At 35.9% G+C, this 25,867-nt stretch overlaps 2 protein-coding genes and 1 pseudogene across 3 annotated transcripts; all 3 read right to left on the reverse strand.

Annotated features, from left to right (window-relative positions):
* Window positions 1-7,572: 7,572 nt before the first annotated feature.
* On the reverse strand, window positions 7,573-9,546 carry LOC106356916 (interactor of constitutive active ROPs 4). 2 transcript variants are annotated; one of them, XM_048760352.1, is made up of 4 exons: window positions 9,239-9,546; window positions 8,997-9,096; window positions 8,868-8,919; window positions 7,573-8,738 (listed from the first exon to the last, which is right to left on the reverse strand). In XM_048760352.1, the coding sequence occupies exons 3-4, from the start codon at window positions 8,882-8,884 to the stop codon at window positions 7,787-7,789; spliced, it is 969 nt and encodes a 322-aa protein (XP_048616309.1). In that variant the 5' UTR covers window positions 8,885-8,919; window positions 8,997-9,096; window positions 9,239-9,546; the 3' UTR covers window positions 7,573-7,786. The 2 variants fall into 2 exon arrangements, with proteins under 2 accessions (XP_048616309.1, XP_013652083.2); XM_013796629.3 differs by lacking the exon at window positions 8,997-9,096 and having other exon boundaries at window positions 9,239-9,545.
* A 10,753-nt stretch (window positions 9,547-20,299) lies between these two features.
* Window positions 20,300-24,462, reverse strand: LOC106381008 (annotated as a pseudogene).
* LOC125588476 lies at window positions 20,395-21,585 on the reverse strand. The gene is made up of 2 exons (XM_048759840.1): window positions 20,973-21,585; window positions 20,395-20,711 (listed from the first exon to the last, which is right to left on the reverse strand). Exons 1-2 carry the CDS (start codon window positions 21,583-21,585, stop codon window positions 20,395-20,397), a joined length of 930 nt encoding a protein of 309 aa, XP_048615797.1.
* Window positions 24,463-25,867: the final 1,405 nt, after the last annotated feature.

Genomic DNA, 25,867 nt, shown 5'->3' on the forward strand with positions numbered 1-25,867 from the left:
TCGAGGAGCCACGAAGAGAGAGAGAATCGTCGTTTCGTCTACGAGCCACAGAGAAAGAGGAACCACGGAGAGGGAGTATCGCCGTTTCCTCGCGGAGCCACGGAGAGGAAGTATCGCCTTTCGTCGAGGAACCACGGAGAGAGAGACAATCGCCCTTCTCGGAGACGAAGATGGAGAGTTTTCGAGAGAGGTTTCGAGAGAAACCAAACAAACCGAACACACGCTCCTCCTCTCTCCTCTCCTCTGGCCTACACGTGTCCTCAAAAGACGGTCTCCATCGTCCCCAAATTAAAGACGGTTTTTCAGATTTTTAGTGTTTTTGATTTATTTTAAATGCATAATTAGCCTTAGAGACCTTTTAAATACATGCGTTAATGATGGTAAACCAAAGGCTGCGCCAAGCCTAACCAGTAAGCTCATCTCTCCATCACTTGAAATCTCGTGAACTTCATGCTCAAAAGATCTTTTGTTTCAAAACGATGAGGTCGATAATATACATAATATCATGTAAATTGATTCAACCTATTTAAACCAAAATTAAGCATGAAAAGGAAAATTATTGGTATACAAATTAATCGATATTCAAATTACATAGCTTAAATTTTGAACCAAAAAAAAAATATAAAAATGAAAATGATACAACTATACAAGTAGAATAATATCAGTCTACCACTTCATTTTGACCACTTTTGGGAAGAATCTTTTTAATTTATTTTACTTATAATAAAAGCTTGTCCTGGTTCATGCATTATACAATCTTACATGATAGCGAAATGTTTTTAGAAAAATATCCCTATCATATGATATCAAGATTATATTAATACACGTATGATTAACAGGAAGAACATCGATCAATTATTAAGAAGGCCCCATTTGAAAAAAAAAGATCTTTCACCAAAATTAACAATTTGCACGGATAAAAAGAAAAATCTAGATGATATCGATATTATTTAATTCCTCGTTATTCAAGAGGATCAGATACATCCACGTTCGTGGTTTGAGAAAGATAGCTACTCCAATTAAACTTCGTAAGGCACCAAAGATTCAAGAATCAACGAATCTTTCGGACCAAAGGAACCTTTACCATATCTATACACAAGTGGCTGAATGATATCTTAACTCTATATGAACAAAGCGACCAAATCTAGTACCTTGATCTGAATTGACTAGAAAACGTCTGAAAGAATGAAGATGTTGAGGGACCTCCATAGACCCCCTGATTCTTTAAGAGGCTCTCTGCTTGAAAAACGTCAACAGTTTCGGACCCAACTAATATATTCAACCTAACTGGTTTAACTGCACATTCAGCACAGCTAAAATTTAATAAAATGGCCCCGTTACCCAAATACTATATTATGAAATAATAAAATGAAGAAACAAATCAAGAAACAAATATATGAATAAAAATAAATATTTATTCTTTTCCGAATTTGATAAGAATAATTTGTTAAATAACTTCTGAAACATGAATAACAAGAAACCATATGTAAAAAAAATTCTTGTAAATTTTAAGTAGTGAAGATGAATTCACTATTTTCATTTGTTTGTCACACTATTTAGAAACATATATTATTTTTTGGTTCAAAAACCATAGATTTCAAGTGTAGTACTTTTGCATAGGATTACTACTGGCTCTTGGTGTTAAAAACTATTTTCCAGTTTTAATTATAGTTACTTTCACTACAAGAATACATGCCCATAACAACGAACATTTACGACGAAAATATTTCGTCGTAAATTTACATGATGTTTACAACGCAATTACGAGGAATCCAACTTTCGTCGTAAACGCAATGTAAATTTACGACGTATAGATTTCGTCATAAACTCCATGTAAGTTTATGACGAATGTACGTGGAAAGAGAAATACGTCGTAATCATTACATCGACATTACAACGAAACATGTTACCGTTATATTTAGGTGAAAACGTGTATTCAATGTGCTTTAACTTACCTAATTTCGTCGTAAAGTCGTTGTAAATAATATGTTAAAACCATGTAAAATCCATGTAAAATATTCCTTGTAAAATCGTTGTTATATTTCAACTACCCAACTCGAAAATTTCTCTATATATATGTCATTTCCCACAACTCTCTTCCTCACAACACACAAACGGGAGAAAAAAAAATCCGAAAAAAAATCAGAAAACAAAAAATTTCAAAAAAAAATCTAAGAAAAAAATGGCCAGTGGCGGTAGTATTTACGAGTTACGGAGTTGGATGTATTTGCACAAAGATTCCGACGGGAGGGTGACGAACGCATTTCTGAGCGGGCTAGAGACATTCATGCACCAGGCGGGCTGTACACCGATCACACAGGAAAGCGGTAAGATGTTCTGCCCCTGTCGGAAATGCAAGAATTCAAAATTTGCACGTAGTGAAACTGTATGGAAGCATTTAGTAAACAGAGGATTTACACCACAATACTACATTTGGTATCAACATGGAGAGGGTTATGGGGGAAATGAAGCTAGTAGTAGTACTAATAATTTTGAGGATGGTCATCATAGTAAAGAACCGAATCATTTGCATAATGAATATAATTATCATCAAGATCATGAGCAGATGGTAGATCATGATAGGGTTCAAGATATGATTAGTGATGCATTTTTAGAAACAACTACAACAATAGCTGATGGAACTGGAAATGTAGAAGAACCTAATTTGGATGCAAAAAGGTTTTATGAAATGCTAGATGCTGCAAATCAACCAATCTACACTGGGTATAGAGAAGGTCTCTCTAAATTGTCTCTAGCAGCTAGGATGATGAATATTAAAACGGATCATAATTTACCTGAGAATTGCATGGATGCATGGGCGGAGTTGTTTAAAGAGTATTTGCCAGAAGACAACGTGTCTGCTGAATCTTATTATGAGATTCAGAAATTGGTTTATAGTCTTGGGTTGCCTTCGGAGATGATTGATGTTTGCATCGACAACTGCATGATCTACTGGAAAGAAGATGACAAGTTAGAAGAGTGTCGATTCTGCAAAAAACCACGATTCAAACCGCAAGGCCGTGGGAGGAATAGGGTACCGTACCAAAGGATGTGATACCTACCAATTACAGACAGATTGAAAAGATTATATCAATCTGATAGGACTGCTGCGTTGATGAGGTGGCATGCGGAACATGTCCAGAGAGATGGTGAGGTTGCACATCCATCAGACGCAAGAGCGTGGAAACATTTCAACAATGTACACGCAGATTTTGCTACAAATATTCGGAATGTCTATCTTGGGTTATGCACCGATGGATTTAGTCCATTTGGAATGTCTGGTAGACAATATTCTTTGTGGCCAGTCATTCTTACGCCGTACAATTTACCGCCGGATATGTGCATGGAACAAGAATTTCTATTTTTGACCATATTAATCCCTGGGCCGAAGCATCCAAAACGGTCTCTTGATGTTTTTCTTCAACCGTTGATAGAAGAGCTAAAGCAATTGTGGTCAGAAGGGGTGAGGACGTACGATTGTTCCTTGAAAAACAATTTTACGATGCGAGCAGTTCTGCTGTGGACGATAAGTGATTTCCCTGCTTATGGGATGTTGTCTGGCTGGACAACACATGGAAGATTATCTTGTCCATATTGTCTTGGATCGACGGATGCTTTTCAACTGAAGAATGGTAGGAAGAGTTGTTGGTTTGACTGTCATCGTCGCTTTCTTCCACTTACCCATCCGTACAGAAGAAATAAGACATTGTTTCGGCACAAAAAATTGTCAGAGACGGTCCTCCTCCATATCTCACCGGCCAGCAGATCGAAGCAGACATTGATTATTACGGAGCTCAGGAAACAGTTAAAGTTGAAGGAAATTGACATGTTCCTGGAAATATGCCTGATGGGTATGGTGTGTCTCACAATTGGCATAAGAAGAGTATATTTTGGGAGCTACCCTATTGGAAGGATCTTCTCTTACGCCACAATCTGGATGTCATGCATATTGAGAAGAACTTTTTTGAGAACATCATGAATACATTACTTAACGTCCCTGGGAAGACAAAAGATAACAAAAAGTCAAGGATGGACTTACCTGATATTTGCTCAAGAAGTGAGTTACATATCAAGAGCAATGGAAACGTTCCTGTTCCCATCTTCCGGTTGTCATCAGAAGCCAAAACAACCTTGTTTGACTGGGTTGCATCAGAAGTTAAGTTTCCTGATGGTTATGTTTCAAATCTGTCAAGATGTGTTGAACGAGGTCAAAAGTTCTCCGGAATGAAGAGTCATGATTGTCATGTGTTTATGCAACGACTACTTCCATTTGCTTTTGCCGAGCTCCTTCCAGCAAATGTCCATGAAGCACTTGCAGGTAATTATAAAACGTTAATATATATACATATGTTATGAAATGTTATTAATTTGATTACTTTTGCAATATACAGCCATCGGCGTTTTTTTCAGAGATCTCAGCACACGTACGTTCAAGGAAGAAGTCATCGAGAGAAGCGACGATGATGATTGTAATGATAGTGATGAGAACGAAAACGATTTAGAGTGATGTAATATTGATGAGAACGAAAACGATTTAGAGTGATGTAATATATGTCTCTGATGTTGTATTTCTCTATTGTAACGTATGTTTAAAGAAATATTGTTTTTTTACCATCCTAATGTATGTGTAACAAATGTTGTTTTATATAATATGTATTTGTGTTAATTTTAAAAAAAATATTTGGAGTTTTAGGGTTTTAGAGTTTAAGTTGGAGAAAGAGCACAAAGTAGTAGAGGAGAGATATGATGTTAGATGATATGTGACTTTGGGGTTTAGGGATTTCATTCTCGGTGTTTAGGGTTAAGCGTTGTAAAATCGTCGTAAATGGTTGTCTATTCCACGTAATTTTGTCGTAAATGTAAAAACGCGGGCCTGGTAACTTCGTCGTAAACGTGGGCCTGGTAAATTCGTCGTAAACCGATGTTTCGACGTAATTTCGTCGTAAATCGAAAAACGCGGGCCTGGTAACTTCGTCGTAAATGAAAAAACGCGGGCCTGGTAACTTCGTCGTAATATTACGTCGGGTTTACGACGAAACCTTTTCTATATATTGGGACGCCGAGACGAGGCTGCCTCGTCCATTCCTCCCAAACTCCTCTCCTCTCCCTCTAAGGTACATTCTCTTTCCTCCTTTTTTTTTTTTTTAAGTTAGTTTAGGTTATCAATTAGTTAGGTAATTAGTTTAGGTGATTATTTGGATAATTAGTTTAGGTGATTAGTTAGATGATGGAATACTATAGTTTAGGTAATTAGTTAGGTAACAGAATAATTTTTTAATTATGTCGTCATAATTGATTAAATTTATTTAAATTTTTTTTAGATGGCTCCTAGAAGGAATCCAGCAGCACCTACTTATGCCCAGTTGTTTGGCGATGGTTCCAGTACATCTTCTTCCGGTCCATCGTCTTCCAATGCAGTTCCAGACTCTCAGACTTCTCAGAGAGTTTTTTCGAGTCCTCCTCTTCCACCGCAGATGCCTCCACCTCCTCCTCCAGCGGCTGCACCTGAGCCTGTCCCAGAAGGTGCAGTTCATCCGGATTTGCGTGTGCCTTCATATGCTCCTTTCGCGAGATATACGGTGGAGGATTTGCTTGCCCAGCCTGGACGGGAGGGTTTGGATATTCTAGACCCCGATAGACCCCGAGGAACTTATTGGTAAGTTATTAATTTTTATTACTTTAAAATTTAATTACTTTTTATTTTCTAACGGTTAAATTATTTTTTTTTCAGGTTTGGGGCTAACAACCATGTTAGCCGGAGCGTTTCGGCGACGATTAAGGGTTACTACGACGGGGCATACCCGAACTGGAGCAAGACACCAAATCACGTTAAGATCACGTGGTTTAAATGTTTTGCGGTAAGATTTTTAAATTTAATTAAATTTTCACTTTTAAATATATATATATTTTTTTATTATTTATTATTAATTGTAATTTTTTCAAAATTTTTATGTTTCAGCAAAAGTGGCATTGGTCTTTGTGAATCACCGAGAGGGTGAAGGCGGAATTCGTTGCAAAGGCAAAGATACGCCTCTGCAACACAGTCTCTGATTGGAAGGACAAGTGGGAGATCTACGGGTATGAGGGAAAGCCCACTGAGCTCACGACGGATGTGTGGGATGGCCTCATCGCCTATTGGGAGCACCCCTCTTCGATCAAAAAGGCCAATTCGTGCTCGGCTTCTCGAAGGACGAAGGATAAAGATGGTCATTTGCCCATGCTTCACAGAACCGGACAAAAACCTCATGCAGGAGTCCGTCTAGAAGCTGTAAGTTTTGTTTTAAATATATATTTTAAAATATTCAATTAATATAATTTATAATATTTAATTTAATTTTTTTTTATAGTTCGAGAAGACGGGAGTCTTACCTTCTCTGTCTGACCTATTCAAGATGACTCACGCCACATCCGACGGAGTTTTTGTGGATCCTGCATATGAGAAACTCTTCCGAACAGTGGCTGGTCGGATTGAAGAACGGGAGACGAAACTAACCCAGGAATCTCCCGATGGATTACCAGTCACATTGTCCACCGAAGAGGTCGACAGAATCTTCGAAGAGGTAACTTAAAATTTTTGTTTACATTATTTTAAATATTTTAACATAATTAACTATATTAATATATTTTTTGATTTTATAGGTGGCTCCTAAAAAGAAGGGACGGATAGTCGGTATAGGCTCTGTTAACAAAGTTGCAAGGGCAACTTCGTCATACACTTCGAGACGGGACGAAGAGACTGCTCAGATGAAGGCTCGAATGGATAGCCAGCAGGTTCGTGTAGATTCTCTTGAGGATTTGCTAGACGTGATGGCCGTGGGAAACCCGGTTATGCAGAGAATGTTGAGTGAGAGACGAGCCGCTCTTGGAATGCCACAACGAGATCCCCAAGAGTCCGATCCAACCCGTCAACAGCCGAACAACCCCACCAACTACTTCGAGAATATGTAATTTTTTTTATTTTTCTGTTTGTATTATGAATTTAAATATTATTGTATGACTTTTTAAAATATGTTTTCCAATTTCATATTTCGTTTTAAAATTTAAATTATTTTAAATTCTGAATATTAAATATAAATTAAAATCTATTATATACTAATTAATAATAATATAATAAGAAACGATGTAAACTCCTCGTAAACATTACATGGAGTTTACATCGAATGTTTACGAGTGATTAACATCGAAATGTTTACGAGTGATTTACAACGAAAGTATTTACGTGTGCTTTACATCGAAATAATTACGTGGGCTTTACGACGAATATTTACGTGGTTTTTACGACGAATCCTTTCCCTGCGCTTTACGAGGAATATATTTCGTCGTAAACGTAACGAGTCGTTTACGACGAAACCTCTGTTACGACGGACGTTTAACAACAAAACGTCTTTCGACGTTAATTCGTCGTAACACCCGGTTTACGACGAATTTACAACGAATAATGCCCTAGTAAAAAATATGTTTTCTTGTAGTGTTTGAGAAATATGTTTTATAATTTTATGTTTCTTGTCTGATATCATTTTAGGTTTGAAATTTGAACATTCATTAAAAAATATTGAAATCAGATCATCTGTGTATTCAAATACTTGAGAAGTTTGAATATTGATTAAATGTAATTATACAAATTAAGATTTTGACAAAATGAGTTGGATACCTTTAAACTTTTACGATCTCTTAAGCTAAGAAATATTCATTCATTACTAGAAAAATCTTACATCACTTAGATCATCCCATCAAATACAAAAAAAAAAAAGCACACTGCTTTCTTGAATCACACGCTACTTGTTATTCATTTCTGACCTTTCTTCCTCCACAAGTCACCAAACATCTTCATCCCTGAACCTTTCTTCTTCCCACTTCCTGACCCATCATCCCAATCATCAGCAGCCATTCCTGGTGATCCCACAAACCGGCCTGCAAAATGCTTCTCCATTGACCCGCACTGCTCTGAGAACCCACCATTCATCCCAACTCCTCTAGACAGAACCGCAGCTGCAGCATCTGCTGCTTTCTTCCATTGCTCGGTTTGCACTATCAGCTTCTCCATCTCAGCTTCTAGACTCTCTTTCCCTTCTTCCACGGATTCAAGCTTCTTCTTTAGCTGCGCCGTGTTCTCATTACTTTCTTCCAGTTCTGCCCTAATCTGACTCATCTTCAAAGCTATCTCATCCTCTTTAGCCTTTGCGCAGGACATTTCTGAGTCTGTCTTCTTCAACTGATCCTTCAAGCTCTCGTTTTCCTTGCTAAGTGATACCCTTTCAATCTCCAGGTCGTAGAGTCTAGCTTTCAACACGTTGATTTGGTGTTCCTCATCATCAACTTCTTTTGCTTTCTCAGCAGGAACAACCTCGAAGACATCAGTCTCTTGATGTCCATCTCCAGGAATGTCGTCTCTCTCCAGAGCATTAGGGTTTGGTTTCTTGGATCTCTTCTTGTGAAGCTCTTCTTGAACACGTTTCTTGGCAGCTTCGGCTTTGGACAACTGCTCTTTGAGCAATCTCAACTCTTCCTGAGCTTGTCCTAGCTGTGACTCTAAGCCAGAGATGCGACTTCCAAGCTTCTTCTGAGTCAACGGGTCACTGTGAGGTCCACCACTCCTCGGAGATCTACGGTCAGGACCAAGCTTTGGACTCCTGTCTGTAATTGGACGGTGGAGATAATGCGGAGCAGAGGAAACGGTTGATGATGATAACCTCAGCCTTGGAGATTGTCTCTGAGGCAACTCTGAACCTCCTCTAACACTACTCATATCACAAGAAGATACAAAAAGGTTACAATATCACTCATACCAGATATAGAAACTAACAACAACAACTGATTTCAAATACAATTCCAAAATAAGAAAGTTTCTTGGAGAAGTTAAAACTTGCCTTGGTTTTGGCATCATGATTTTCAAATTGTAGAGTCTCCAAGGTTTATAATCTGATGAAAATTAAAGCATTCCTCAGAATAAAGCAGATATACATATATATATATGAACTTCTTCTTTGTTTACTTACTTGGACGCACGACTCACATATAAGAATTGTGTGAGCCACGCAACCAAGTGCGAGTGTTTTTGTTAAAGATGACTTCACTATCGAAGTCAAACAGAGAAGTCTGTTACAGTAAATAAAAGTAAAGTCATAACTTTTTCTTTCACTCACTCAATCGCATTACGAGATTCAATAGAGAAGTTACTGTGATTCATTTCTCATACAAGGAAAAAAAATATTGAGGTAGTCAAAACGTTGAAACTTACCTTTGAAGAAGATGAGGAGAATGTTGAAATATGACGAGTTTGCAAGTGAACACGAGGGAGTTAATAAGAAAGAAGAGGAAATGTTTTGAATGTTCAGGTTTGATTACTTTGGTTAATAAGAACAAGAACACAACGACAAGAAAGCTCAAAATATGGAGAAAAGATAAAAGGTCGTATAGCTTTTGTTGTTATTGTTCTGACTTCGGACAGTGAGAGTGAAGGAGAGAGAGAGAGTGGAGATTTACTTCGAGGCACTTCTCTCAATCCAAGAATAAGAGAGACGTTTGAAGATTTTGAAATAAAGCTAATCCATTGGTGGTTGCACAAAAAAACAGACCATTGGTGATGAAAAGGACCAAAGTGTAATCTTTATTGTCTTGGAGGGTTAGGTCCCACATTTACACTGTAATCATAATTTCTTTTTACTTTTATTACATTATGATTCCGCATCTTTTGCATGATTGATTTTGAGTGATACGAACATGAAATATAAAGTATCTTATGCAAAAAAAAAATATATTAAATGATAATTGTAACAATGCGATGGAACTGAAATTTTATTATATCGCAGGAATTTTAAATAAAGCAAAATTTTATACCCGTAGATAGGAAATAACACTGATAACAATAGAGAATTTGTTATTAAGAAGGAGAAGAGATGGTGTAATCGTGTTTTTCAAATGATCGAAAAACTTCGTATTTATAGAAGAAAAATCACTGTGCAAATAGTGACAGTGGGACCCACATCTTTTATTATTTCAACATATGTGTGCGCCTCTTTGTTTGAAATTAAGTTTTCGTAACACTCCCCCTTGGGGACCAGTGTCACTCTCCGCTCTCGCTTAACGTCTTTGTTGCCTCGTTAAAAACCTTTCCAGGAAAAACCCAATGGGAAAAACCATAGTAAGGTAAAAAGAGTACAACTACGTAAGCTCCCCCTCGAATGAACAGTCATAGATCCTTCTGATGGCGCATCCCAATGTTATGGATGTGTTTTCTGAATACCGAGGTAGGGAGTGATTTTGTGAAGAGGTCGGCTGCATTGTCGCATGATCGAACATATCTTACTTCAATCTCTTTATTCTTCTCGAGCTCTTGAGTGTATGAGAAGAACTTCGGAGGTATATGTTTGGTTCTATCACTTTTGATATATCCTTCCTTCGTTTGAGCAACACATGCCGCGTTATCTTCATATAGAATAGTTGGCTCCGTATTTTCGCCAATCCCGCTGCTTATGTGTCGGCTCATTGATCTCAGCCATACACATTCTCTACTTGTTTCATGGAGTGCAATGATCTCAGCATGATTTGAAGAAGTAGCCACAAGCGTTTGTTTCTGAGAACGCCAAGATATAGCAGTACCTCCGATCGTAAAAACGTATCCTGTTTGCGATCGGGCTTTGTGTGGATCTGAAAGATATCCTGCATCTGCAAAACCAACCATTTGACCTTTTGAACTTTTAGGATAAAACAAGCCTAAATCAATGGTCCCTTGGAGGTAACGAAAAACATGTTTAATCCTATTCCAATGTCTTCGAGTTGGAGATGAGCTGAATCTTGCCAAAAGATTCACAGCAAATGATATATCAGGCCGTGTACAATTTGCAAGGTACATCAGCGCTCCAATTGCACTTAGATATGGTACTTCCGGACCAAGTATCTCTTCTTTCTCCTCAGGTGGTCGAAATGGATCACTTTCAATATTAAGTGACCTAACGACCATCGGGGTGCTAAGAGGAGTTGATTTATCCATGTTAAATCGTTTCAACACTCTTTTAGTGTATGTGGATTGATGCACAAATATACCATTTTGTGAATGTTCTATTTGTAGGCCAAGACAATACTGTGTCTGTCCTAGATCTTTCATCTCAAATTCTCCTTTGAGATAGTCTGATGCCTTTTGTATTTCCTTTTGAGTTCCGATAATGTTAAGATCATCAACATATACCGCGATTATTACAAATCCGGATATTGTTTTCTTGATGAAAACACATGGGCATATAGGATCATTCACATATCCTTCTTTTATTAAATGATCACTGAGACGATTATACCACATACGTCCAGATTGCTTTAACCCATATAATGATCTTTGCAATTTTATTGCACATAACTCTTTAGGTTTGGAACTTAATGCTTCTGGCATTTTAAATCCATCAGGAACTTTCATGTAGATATCAGTATCTAATGATCCATATAGATAAGCTGTAACAACATCCATGAGACGCATCTCTAGATTTTTATCAGCTGCTAGACTCATCAGGAATCTAAATGTAATGGCATCCATAACTGGAGAATACGTTTCTTCATAATCGATTCCAGGTCTTTGAGAAAAACCTTGAGCCACTAGACGAGCTTTGTATCTCGTAATCTCATTTTTCTCATTTCGCTTTCGAACGAAAACCCATTTGTACCCAACTGGTCTCACATCTGCAGGTGTGAGCACAATAGATCCAAATACTTTTCGTTTATTAAGCGAATCAAGTTCAGCTTGTATTGCATTTTTCCATTGTTCCCAATCATGTCTCTTTTGACATTCATAGACAGATTTTGGTTCTGGATCATCGATTTCTTCATTTATTTCACTTGACACAATATATGAGAAAGCATCATCAAGGTCATTTTGTTCATTTCTATTCCATATCCTTTTATTATGGATGTAATTAATAGAAATCTCATGATTATCTTTCGATTCATGATGCTCTGATTCATGATGCTCTGATTCATCAGAATCCTTATCATTTATTTCCTCCAAAATATTTTCTGCTATTTTGGGTGCATCATATATTTCAGCTTTCTTCTGTTTCCTAGGATTCTTATCCTTAGAACCAACAGGTCTACCACGCTTCAGGCGTGTTTTTGGCTCTCGTGTGTCATCCTCCTTTTCTTGTTCATTTGGCATTTTGATACGAGCAGGAGCATTTGCAGCTGGTATATGAGATTTAGTTACCGTCTTGGTATCTACAAATGCATCAGGTAGCTGGTTAGCTATACTCTGTAAATGCATAATTCGTCGAACTTCTAGTTCTGACTCTTTAGTGGGAGGATCAAGATATAACAATGATGGTACACTCCATTTTATATCACTTCCAACATTTTTGTTTTCTCCCCCTAGAACTGGGAATACATTTTCGTCAAAATGACAATCAGCAAAACGTGCTGTAAAGACGTCACCAGTCTGTGGTTCTAGGTATCTTATAATTGATGGGGAATCAAAACCAACATATATTCCCAATCTTCTTTGTGGTCCCATCTTTGTACGTTGTGGTGGTGCTACAGGCACATATACCGCACAACCAAAGATTCTAAAGTGGGAAATGTTTGGTTCTCGACCAAACGCTAACTGTAGTGGGGAATACTTATGGTATGCACTCGGTCTGATCCGAATGAGTGCTTCTGCATGCAAAATGGCATGTCCCCATACATAGGTTGGAAGTTTTGATCTCATGATCAATGGTCTTGCAATCAATTGCAGACGCTTAATTAAAGATTCAGCCAAACCATTTTGCGTATGAACATGAGCAACCGAATGTTCAACTTCAATTCCCATTACCATACAATAGTCATTGAATGCTTGGGATGTGAATTCACCAGCGTTGTCTAGTCTAACTCTTTTAATAGTATAATCAGGAAACTGTGTTCGCAGTTTGATTATCTGAGTTAGAAATCTCGCAAATGCCACATTTCGAGATGATAATAGACAAACGTGTGACCATCTACTGGATGCGTCAATTAATACCATAAAATAGTGGAATGGTCCACAAGGTGGGTGTATAGGTCCACATATATCGCCTTGAATTCTTTCAAGGAACTTTGGTGATTCTTTATCGATTTTGGTTGGCGACGATCAATTTTCCTAGAGAACATGCAACACATGTCATTTTATTCCCTTGAGAAATCTCCTGGATTTTCAGTGGATGACCATGTGAACTTTCTATGATTTTACGCATCATTGTAGTGCCTGGATGGCCAAGGCGATCATGCCATAATGTGAACTCTTCTGGGTTCTGTTTTACTAAAAGATTTGATTCGATCTCATCGATATAAGTATGATGTAGTCCCGAAGGAAGTTCTGGAAACTTTTCTAATATGTGTTTTCTGCCACATTTCTCATAAGTTACATACATGTATTTCTTTCCATCCTCAGTTGCAGACTGAGTATCATATCCGTGAAGATATATGTCTTTAAAACTCAACAAATTCCTTTTAGAACTTGGAGAATATAGAGCATTATTTATGGAAAATTTTGTTCCATTCGGTAAAGTAAAGTTTGCTTTACCAGTTCCTTCAATCACGTCTGCAGGACCTGATATTGTATTGACGACAATTCTTTTCGGTTTAATATTAGAGAAATATCTCTTTTGTCTCAGAATAGTGTGCGTTGTTCCACTATCTGGTATGCATATTTCACGAATCCGTTTCTTGGATTTTGTTCCATTAGCATTATGATCCATTTCTGAAATTGTCATAAATATAAAAGAAACATAAAATTCATTCATATAAAGAAAAAGACACAATAATTATACAATAAGATGACGTTAAAAACATCATTATTTGTTTAAAACATGAAATATAATAATTATACATGGTAATACTGAAAACTATTCAATACTCTTATCATAGGCATTTCGATTCTCTTCAGGAGTAATCTAGTCCAGCTCATTAGCGAAGTCGGAGGATTCAAGGTATGAGGTCCCTTCAACATTTTCCGTGAGGTTCACCTTTTTAGCCTTTCCTTTCGTGGACTCTTGATATAACTTACAGAGATGTGAAGGAGTACGACAGGTACGGGACCAATGTCCTTTACAACCACATCTGTAACACACTGTCTCACGCTTCTGGGTGGTATCCTCTTGAGTTTCTTTACCCTTGGAAACTTGTCCGGGTCTAACCCACTTATTAGATCCCCTCCATTTGGGATTGTAAGTTTTTCCACGTTTGTTGTTGAAACGGCGGCCATGACCTCGATTGGCATGGTTTCTTCTTTCCGAATTTTCTATCGCCGTAGCATTCACTTCAGGGAATGCTTTGGCTCCCGTAGGCCGGGAATTGTGGTTTTTGATTAAGAGCTCATTGTTCTTTTCAGCTAACATGAGCGCAACCATCAATTCAGAAAATCTCGTGTACCCGCATTTTCTGTAAATTTCGGGTAAGAAGTGAAGCTGTTTGTGGAAAGTGATGTATGTTTTATTCATCATTTCTGCCTCAGAGACAGGATTACCACAATACTTCAGGAGTGCAACTATCCGCAGGACAGCGGAATTGTAATCCTCAACCTTTTGAAAATCTTGGAACCTCAGATTTTTCCACTCTTCTAGAGCGTGAGGAAGGTTGATTTGTCTCTGGTTATCGAACCTTTCTTTTAAAGTTTGCCACAGTTCAGCTGGGTCCTCGACGTTTGCATAGTCGTGCGTTAGACTTTCATCTAAATGCTTCTTCAGGAAGATTATCGCTTCGGCTATATGTTCGGGTGGTGATTTGTTACCGATTACAATTGTTTCGGTTATCTTTTTCATCACCAGATATGGTTTCACGTTTGTGACCCACCCGACGTAATTTTCGCCAGTTATTTTCATGGCCGGGAACTGGAGTTTCTCGATGTTTGCCATTTGTAATTCTAAAACACAAAATAATAATTTTATTAGAACTTCATAATTAAAAACCGTTTACATTAATCATACAAGCAATTACAAGGAGAAGCGATGTAAAGAAAATTAAACCGATATTCATCTTAAATTCACTCGGAGTAAATTCTCCAACGAATAAACCATAAATAGAAACACAAATAAAAATAGCACATAAAAACAAAAGTGCGCGAATCATCTTTCTTGAAATGAAAAATCGGAGGAGAGCGATTTGAAATTTTTGAGAGAAGATGAAATGTTTTGGATGATGAAATGGAGTGAAAATGAGTTGTATTTATAGGTGAAAAATACTGTTCATAACCGTTGGAGAAAGGAGAAATTTTTGAAAAAAATTCTTTGTGACCGTTGGGGTTAAATCGAGTGCACCAAAAATTAGTCTGAAAATATCGTATTAAACGGTCAATCAAATCTATAAAATTTCATAAAAGTGAAAAATTACGACAATAAAATATTTATGTTATGACAACAAATCATGCGACGGCTCAGCCGATCAATGCAGAGTAATAAATAAATTATACGGCGGCTCGGCCGACCAATTAATAATAAACAGAATATAAGGCGGCTCAGCCGACCAATAAATAATAAACAGAATATGAGGCGGCTCGGCCGACCAATAAATAATAAATAGGATATAAGGCGGCTCGGCCGACCAATAAATAATAAACAGAATATAAGGCGGCTCATCCGACCAATAAATAATAAACAGAATATGAGGCGGCTCGGCCGACCAATAAATAATAAACAGGATATAAGGCGGCTCGGCCGACCAATAAATAATAAACAGGATATAAGGCGGCTCGGCCGACCATTAAATTAATTAAATTACTAATAAATAATATAGGCGGTATTCCGGCCATTATAACATGATATAAATAATAGTAGAGGCGGTATACCGACCATTATAACAGGGTATAAATGATACAAATAAATTTTACCGAATCGCAGAGTGATCGTGCTGATAACGTGTTATGAAAAGAACTGGAATTTTATTATATCGCAGGAATTTAAATAAAGCAAAATTTTATACCCGTAGATAGGAGATAACACTGATAACAATAGAGAATTTGTTATTAAGAAGAAGAAGAGATGGTGTAATCGTGTTTTTCAAATGATCGAAAAACTTCGTATTTATAGAAGAAAAATCACTGTGCAAATAGTGACAGTGGAACCCACATCTTTTATTATTTCAACATATGTGTGCGCCTCTTTGTTTGAAATTAAGTTTTCGTAACAATGACATCTAATATTTAGGAGCTGAATTTGAAACAACTATTTATGTCTACTTTTTCTTTGGTTCAAATTATTATTTGTCTACTTTTTTTTCGGTCAAATTATTATTTGTCTACTTTTCTAATAATTTTCTTATCTAGCAACTAACAAGTAAGAAAACAAAAAAAAAAAGTAAGAAATGGTGCAAATTTATACATATATTTTTTTTTCTTTTTTCTTTTTTTTTTTTGAACACCATATAATATATATTTATTTCTTATAAATTATGCCACATTTTATGTGTGTACCCATTCATCAAATAGGTCTGACATTGCTTTTTTCTTTTTGTCGGTTTCCACAAGGTTCAAACTCTTTTTTATATATATATGTTGTTAATAAAAATATATATTCCAACGTTCTCTTTTTAAAATTGTTTGCTATATAACATCATAAACAAATATTTGAAAAATAAACTAATGTACTTTCAAGTTCCAACAAAAATAGAGTTAGAAGATTTATAATACTGTCGACGCGTTACAATACCATATATATATTCGCTTTGTTTCAAAATAGTTAATATTTTAGTTACATGCACATGAATTAGGACATTCATTTTTTATTTAAAAAAATAGCATTAAAAATATAAAATAAAATTAATTCAACTAATCATCAAAAAATCTAGAAAACATCATTGGTCACATGGTTTTCAATAAAACTAAAATTAATATAAAATATCAAAACATAGTATGTTTTGAAACATCAAAAACTCTTCAAAACATTATCTATTTTGAAAAAGAAAAAATACTAAATTTCAGCAATTTGCATAAACACAGTATAAACGTGAATAGAAAATCATAAATAATGTTCAAAACTATGCATTCAAGTATGTTAAAAGATAGAACCATACCGGATGACTATATTTTAAGTATGAGTAAACCACTATTTAAACAGTACAGTAGAACATTTATAAATTAATATTCGATAAATTAATAATCTCTCTAAATTAATAAATTTCACTGGTCGTAACTTGGGCCGGTTCAAAATTTGACATAAATCGATTAAATAATAAGTTAATAATTTTTTAGAAAATTCTATGCAAATATATAGTCCCATTAAAATTATAAATTAATAATTTACATGTATACTTATTTTATATAAGTAAGAACCTATTATTATTTGGGCTTTTTATATTCACAATGGAATTATCTTTATATTTTCTTAACACTTGATATATTTTTGATGAGATTTAGCAATATTATATCTAAAACAACATTTAAGTTCTATGCAATATATATTATATACACGAAATAATATAATAAAATTAATATAAATGTTAAATTTTAAAAAAATAACAATTAATGTCTATACACTAAAATCAAATATGTTTCTTATCTTATTATAAATATATTTTAAAATAAGAAATCTAAATAAGAAAACTTTTGTAAATTAATATCTCTATAAATTAATAAAATTTCAAAGTTCCAACATTATTAATTTATAGAGGTTTTACTGTATAAAAAAAATTAATAGTAAAGCCCTTTCTCAAAAAAAAGAAGTAAAAGTTAATATATTTTAAAACTAAAAACAAATCTGCAAGTAAATTCTGTGCTACTATGATTTGTGATAGTAACCAGCAACTAACCAGTAACAACCACCTTTAATTTTTGTTGTGAATGATGATGATGCTGGTTATATTATAACTCGAGTATGTAACTGGGTACTTGCTAGTCACAAAACACAAACCAGTGATTATCTTTATGATTACTAGATTCGGTGTCCGCGCTACGCGCGGAAAACATGTTCAAATTAAGAAATTTTTATTTTTGATTGGTAGCCGCATATTGATTTATTTTAAATTTTCATAAAATTTTATTGTTTTTATGTGTTGAATAATTTATTTTTTTTGTGGACAATTTTAAAATTAAAAGAAACGTTAGTTATTTCACACAGTTCAAAACAAAATAGTTTGACAGTAGAAATAAGTAATTGTCCAAAGGGAATAGTATTTAGTAGATAACGGAAAAGAATAAAAATAAGTTAAGGTGTAGACGATGTCTGGGAAGTATACTGTGAATGGTCTTGTAGAGCTGACACTTTCTATTGGGGGCGGACCTATTGTTAAAAAGAATTTTGTTAGTACAACTTCATTATTGAGTTTGGAGATTTTTGGTCGGCAGACTTACTTGTTGCTTGCATCTTATGGTATAGAAAGTTGTTCGTGATTCCGGGGAGCCTGATCTGGGTGAGCATCTGATCGTGATTCTGGGGGAGGGAGAGAAAGGAGTTTAGTATTTTTGGATAATGTTGTGTATTGTGTTGCAAATAATAATGGATTACCTGGTAAGTGAGGTAGACCGTTGTATATTTCTTTGTAGACTATGTTTTTAACCCTTCCGATCTTTTGATCCTTCCTTTTTCAAATTTATTTTTATAGAAATTATAGTTCCATATATGTTTATATATTTTATGTATTTATAAATTTATTTTCTTTATTTTTAAGGGATGCTAAGATTTTGAAATTGGAAAATTTTTGACCCACCTATATATTATTTTAATTAGGAAATTTTGAACTTTAAATGTTAATTTTTATTATAACTGCAGAGATTAATTTTCAATAAAAATTTATGTTTAAATACTGCGAAATACATCATTTAATATAAACAAAATACTACAAACATAAAAGAAACACCTGCTATGATGAAACAATGTAGTGAATTTACAACTTGTATAATTGTTTTATTAGAGTTTTGGGTTAAAGTAATATATTAATATTTCAATAATATTAATGTTTTTGATTCAAAACTGATAATAAGGGAGAGTTAAAATTTTGGTTTTATTAGGATTTTAATTCATTTAAACTTTCTTTGTTCTAATATATGTGAATTTTCATTAGAAGATATTAATTTAATTTTTTGGTTTTAAAATATAAAGTAGGTCTAAACTTATTATATTTTCAAAATAAAATTACTTTTTATATTGTTTAGAAACATATTACGAACAAATCAAATTAAATAAGCTGTAACTAATCTTCTTAAAAAAAAACTTCAGAAAAAGAAAATCATAAAAATCAAATGCTTAATGTGTGGAAACCTTTGGCTCTCTTTCGTACCGGTACCTCCAAGACATCAGATTCAAGTTTTCAAACCGAGAAGAAGAATTTAATCTCTATATTCTCTAGCCAACTGACGATGAGTTCTTTTCCTTCTGAATTACAATTATCAAGCTGCTTTGTAAACTGGGCTAGTGATAATAAGCTATTGAATTATTGTTGAGTAACTATGAAAATCACTGGGCTACTTATGATCGTATAAACAAACCCCTAAAAAAATATCTTCTGGAGCTACCACCACCGTTAACAAACGTAAAAATGCCAACGACCCTTAGCCACCTCCACGCAGCATCTCATCCTTCTCTTTCAGAACCGATGATTTCATGGAAAATGCACCGAAAATAAAGTGTATAGAGAATATGATTAGATCATCACAAAGACTTGTCTTTGAACGTAGATGAAAATCAAAATATATACTGAAGAACTTACTAAGAGAGACGAAGAAGAAGAAGAAGGCTTCATGCTCTTCTCCTTGGTTCTCCTTGGAATCATAAGATCTGTACTTGGATTTGAAGAAATCCATGGAAAAGATGGTTGAGCACGAGATTCAAAGCGAGTGGAGAAGAGACGTCGCCGTTGATGAATCGGTGGAGAAGCAAGCCGGAGCGAATCTGTGCCTTCGTGGTGATTGTCATTTACCTTGAACATGGAGATGAACGGTGAAGATAAAGCTCTTAACAGATTTTAACCAGTCCATGCCGATTGCCTGCAAGAGAGAGGAGGTGATCTCCGGCGAAAGAGTTTCCTGTTCTGAGGGAGATATCGATTAGGGTTACGGGGGAGTGACTTTAGGCTTTTTAGGCTTGAGTGAGTTAGTGATTTGGACCAGCCCGAGAATGAAAATGGCAAAACTCTGTTTCCAATTCATTGGGTTAAAGCCCAGAATGATAGTGACATGGCATATTGATTGGCTCACAATATTTTTTCTCATGTGGCAGGGTTTAGGAACCAGGGATTTAGTCCCTTTTATATAGTAGGATGACCTTAATGAACCATAAAGACTCTAGAGGCATACATGTCGACAAAAAAACCTCATAAAAGGCTAAACCCTTGGGATAATTGTGGTCAACCGTCTCCAACTTTTTTTTTTTTTTTTGAATTGAATATTAAGTTTAATTCAAGAAAAAAAGACTTTTTACAACTTTTGAATCCTATCTTTGATTTCTGATCAAAAATTAAATCATAGTAAAAAGACTATCTAGTATCAAACCAAGTAGCCATTCCATCTTCATACTTCTTCCCTCCCCTTCTCCTAATGACAGTGAATTGATTCCTCATGTTTTTATCCAATCGCTTGATCAAAAGCACAACAGGAACAAAACCTTCTTCATGCCTTCTTCTATTACGCTCTTTCCATGTTGTGTGTACAACTGATTGGAGCATGTATCTTTCAATAAAGAGTTGAGTTTTGCTCCATCTCGAATCTCCAGTAATGAGACTAACCAAAGTGTCCCAATTCACAGTGTACTGATCTTTTAGCACACCTTTCATGAGCGTCTCCCAAATTTGTACTGAGTAAGGACACTAAAAAAATAGATGGCTTTGAGTCTCCAACGGTTCTTGACAGAGAACACATGAAGCAGCAACATTACCATTCGATTTCAGCATCCTCTCCCCCGTTGATAACCTCCCACGCATAGCAATCCAAGTAATAAACGAGTACTTTGGTGTCGCATATTTAAACCAAATAGCTTGGTACCAATGACAAAAGAGATGCTTCTCTTGAATACAAAGCCAGGTTTCCTTAGTGGAAAAAGCTTTTTTATATTTACCTTTCTCATTTCTCCATAGTGGGATATCATCTTCTTGAACCCAGCTTCTCTTAAACCTCTCAATCTCCACTTCAATTCTATTAAAAATTTGCACTCGATGATGTCTCCGTCGATGACGCAAGCAATCAGCCACTGTCTCGTTTGTTGCTATGCCCATATCAATGCACCCTCCATCCCTGACTACATCCATTAAACACCCCAAGGAGCTCCATTTCTCATGCCAAAAAGAAGTGTTTCTTCCATCTCGAACCTCAACTATATAGAAATCCTTAGCTCTCTCCCTGCATTTAAGGATTTTCTTCCACATCCAAGACCCACTCTGAGTAGTTTCCTTTATCGTCCAGAAAGATCCTTTTCGAATGAGGTAAACTTTTATCCAGTTAACCCAAAGCGAACTAGCAGAAAGATTTCTCCAAACCAGCTTAAGACAACAGACCTGATTCACTTCTTTCAAAGGTCGTAACCCCAAGCCTCCTTCTTGTTTTGTTAGACAGACATCTTCCCACGAGATTTTCGCCTTTCTTCCATCCAACTCAGGTCCAGACCATAAAAACGCAGAGCAGATTCTCTCAATTTCTTTAATACATCCACTAGGAAGTCGAAACGCTGCCATCCAGAAGTTTGTGAGGCTTCTTATGACAGTCTCCAACTTTGACTTTCTCTTCTCACTCTTTTACTATCAAAGAGACAAAACACATGTGATGTTCACCATGTCTGTGAAGATCGATGTGAAGACCGAACAGAAAGAACAATTTATCGCACTTGAAAACAAGCTAACTTTTTTCTACTAAAACTGAAAAATTCTGTTTTTTTTTCTTTTCTTTCTTCCTGTAGGAAAAAACATTGTATGAATGAAGTAATAATCATCAGATTCAGACCCATGAGAGTTTCCATGACTACACTATCTACTGCCAACTAACTTCAGCTGGTGCACTTGTTGTTGTGGCATGAACCTCTGAAACAGGAACAGCCATAGCCATCATTATCTGCTCCGCAAAACTCTCTAGAGCAATGACCCGAGGAGGAGGAGGAGGTGGAAAGTTGTGGAAACTCTCACCGTTCATGTAAGAGCTTACATAGCTGCTGTTTCTCCCTGTTTCTCCCATCTCATTGCTGTTATGGTAATGATTATTATGATGGTGGTGATCATCAATGTCATCTGTCTCTTGTTCTATGTTGTAGTAGATGTCGTAATTGCCAGGAAGCATACTGTATGAAGAAACATTGACGTTGTGGTTGTGATTAGAGGATTTATCAACCATTTTCTAACGTTCAGCAAGTGCGGCGATTGCACAAGCAAGACCACCAGATGATGAAGAACGCGTTGCTGGTTCTACAATGGGAAGCCACCAATGGTGACAAAGAAACATAACTATGATCTTATTCTGTTACATACTGCCTTAAAGGTGTCATATCCTCACTACCTGAAGTACTCTGCATCCATGTTAGAATATAAAGTAAACGGCCATGCACACTGAAAATTTGAGACAAGAGGTACAAAGTTCGTTAGAAAGCTAACTAAACAAAACAAAACAATTGTTACCTGAATAGAGAGCTATATTTCTTACATGACCATTAACTCTTCAATTGATGGGTTCTGCTGCAAAAACCATGGCACACAAAATGAAGCCTATCAAAATGATAAACATATGTTTCTGATTTGAAGATTTAACACAAAACCGACCTGAAGCTGAACATTGTTCGAATTCACCAGTCATTGCGCTTATACTAGAGGAACATGATTCCATACGTTTCTGCAATTTATCTTCATAATCCTGCTTTTCATTCTCCATCATCCTTATTTTGGCTTCTATAACTCGTTGCTCTTCCTACAAAAAGGATACAAAGACAGAACATTACACATGAGCAAAGCCATTCGACCAAGCTTTATATGATAACAAAGAGAGAACATTACATATAAATAAAACCATTATAACAAACTTTATAGAGAACCATTCATGTGAATGATTATAGATTTCTTACAACTTGTTCAATGCCCTTCTCCTCCTTTGTCTTTACTCCACGGTACTCAACAGCATAGTTCGGTGTTTTACAAAAGGGGCACCTCACAGTGTTAAGGAATACACAATAGTAGAAGATCCATCCAAACTAATAATAGAACACAAGTCTCTAAAACTTAATAAACTGGACCATTGATTTAAGGATACTGAGTAAGCCTAGCCGAATTAGGATTCTTCATTTGCAAAAAAACACTCTACACAACATCTTTATTCACATACAAATCTTGTGGCTTTGTATACCTTTTCAGCCACCACTTGCCTCTTCCTCCCCACTAGCTTATTACCTATCTCAATAAGTTCTAACATTTTGTTTACTATTCTTCTCCTACCATTCACCTAACCTCCTTAAGAGCAGAGATTATTGTTACTAAAATCACATCTGATTAACATTGTCTCGCCATTGGGGAGACTAATCTAAAGGTACATGCTTTAAACTGGCTCACCGTAAAGGGTGAATCTTTTAACCTGCACAAGGTAAATCTAATTTCACCACACAATTTGAGCGAGACCTAGTTTTTTTTTTTTTTTTGCAAACCATTTGAAAGGAAGTAGCCTAGACAAAATCCCTAAAGGTGGAAACTTTCCAATTATAGAAAACATTTTGGTACACAATTGACAGTACTCACTTTCAGATAATTGCAGAGAAATGAATAGAAGAAAGCCTGAAAACTTCGGGGAAGAGAATAAGAAAAAACAAGAAACGAAATCAAGAAGATAAGTGACAGGATCAGAACTTTACTCTGTTGAGAGAGAGAAGAGCAAAAGAGACCGTGTTTGTGTGTGTGTCTGTTTCGTATTATATAAAACTCAGAGAAAAAGTACAAAAAATAAGTACAGAGGATTAGATAAGTTCTGTATCTGAAATTTGTATTTTTCTTTTCTTATGGATTATATTTTGACACAAAATCTCTGGAAAGAGATGATGATGATGATGCTGAGGTGGAGAGAAGTAAATGGGAACAAGAGAACATGCAAAAGTATCCCTCTGCTTCTTTATCGCGCTTCTTTCTTCGCGCGTAATCTCAGTTTCTATTAAACGACATCGTGGCGTTCAGTTTTTGGTTTGTTGACGAAAAATGATTAGTGTATACGAAATCTTGTTAAGGCGCTTTTGCCTTAAGCACCAAGTTCGGTCCTGTGAGTTGTGGCTCTCGACTCATATGGGCTTGGGCCAATAACTTGGGGAACCTGGATACAGAAGCAAGAAGTGGAGTCAGTTGGGCTTCGGATGATAAAAGAAGAAAACCCAAACGAAGAGTCGGTCTTACTGAGTTTTGGTGAGACGCGATGCAGAGAATAAAAACCTCTGTAACGACTTCGTCTTTAAGTTGAGAAGAGTATCGTCATTGTAACGAGTGAGAAAAAGCTTCTTCTGTAACACACAGAGTATAGTGAATTACCAGGTGTCGGTCCTGAAGGAGACGTACCTCGTCACATTGAAAGGGAACTCTAAAACTCTGCTTGTGTCATCTCTTTCTTTTCTTTCTTTCTCATCACGTAATCTCTAGTGAGTCGTATAACGGAATCGCGAACCTGTGTACGAGTGAATACAGAGTTAGTTACACGAGAGATCCGAGAGATAGAGAGAGCAATCGAGCTAAAGATCGAGTCCGATACTTCTACAAGTGGTATCGGAGCACAGTTGAGCGCGACAGGAGAAGACGGAGGAACTCGAGAGGATTGAAACGGATTGGTGGAGACGACAACATCGCCTCAAAGGAAGCTTCAAGACTGAAGCCTAAATCATCACGAAATCTAAGGAAGTCTTTCTTTCTCTTGAAAGACTAGGGCTGGGCAAATAAACCGAATCCGAAAACCCGAACCGAATCCGATCCGATAAAAATGAATCCGAACCGATCCGAACCCGATGTAAATACAGAATGGATCTTGTTTTGTGGTATTTCGGGTTATGGGTGTTGGAACTCAATTTTAATACATTTTAAAATTGAAGTTTGTTTGAATGAGAAATGTTTGTCTTATGATTGTTGCTTTAATAGCACAAAATAGACATTGTGGGGAACTCTAACAAGGTTGATAACCTTAGACAATTATAGAGAATGTGAATTTATACAAAACCAAGTGCGCGCACCAAGTTGAGTTAGTGTAAATTCGGACTTGAGTTTGGTTTAGATAATGGTTCGGGTACATGGATCATGATCCAACAACCTATATTTTTACATTAAAGTTTTATTTTATGTAATTGATCACTACAAAAATAAAAATTTGGTTAGAAAAATAAACAAGTCTTTTAAAGAATAAAACTTGGTCAAAAGTCATCAGTTCTTGTTAAGAATTAGTCTTGGTCACCAAGGTAAAAATTCTCTTTAATTTTGTGGTTAATACCAAAAATTAATGCAATATTTATCTCCACTAAGACCAAAAACGTTTTTGGCTTTTTCCCAAGCTATATAATGCCCCCTCTCATTCCACTAAGTAGGAGAGAAAACAACGACAATCTCTTCCACTTCTTCTCTTTATTTATTTTTCATTTTTCAATGAGAGTACACATAGAATAAATGTTTGCTAGACTTCTTATTCAAGTGATGTGAATAAAAGAAAGATGCAGTTTTATCCAGGGACTCTAATCGCCATACAACCGTCACACTACGGGGCGTTTTTTGAGTTAAGGAAAGAGATTCCTAAGTCTCGACTCTGCAAAAACTCGTTGTCCATTTCGTTTGATTCATGGTATTTCTGTATTTATTCAATGTTCTTTATAATCTATCTTACAATTATTCAGATTATGCTCCTTTGTAAATTAAGGTCCTACAATCTTAACTCAAAACACGTTTATTGCTTTTATGCACTAAGGGATCTGATAATTGTGAAGTTGTTTTTGGTTGTAGAACAGGTTATATAGATGTGATCATGTAG

Source organism: Brassica napus, chromosome C6, assembly GCF_020379485.1.
Source record: "Brassica napus cultivar Da-Ae chromosome C6, Da-Ae, whole genome shotgun sequence".
In the NCBI taxonomy this organism is placed as follows: domain Eukaryota; kingdom Viridiplantae; phylum Streptophyta; class Magnoliopsida; order Brassicales; family Brassicaceae; genus Brassica; species Brassica napus.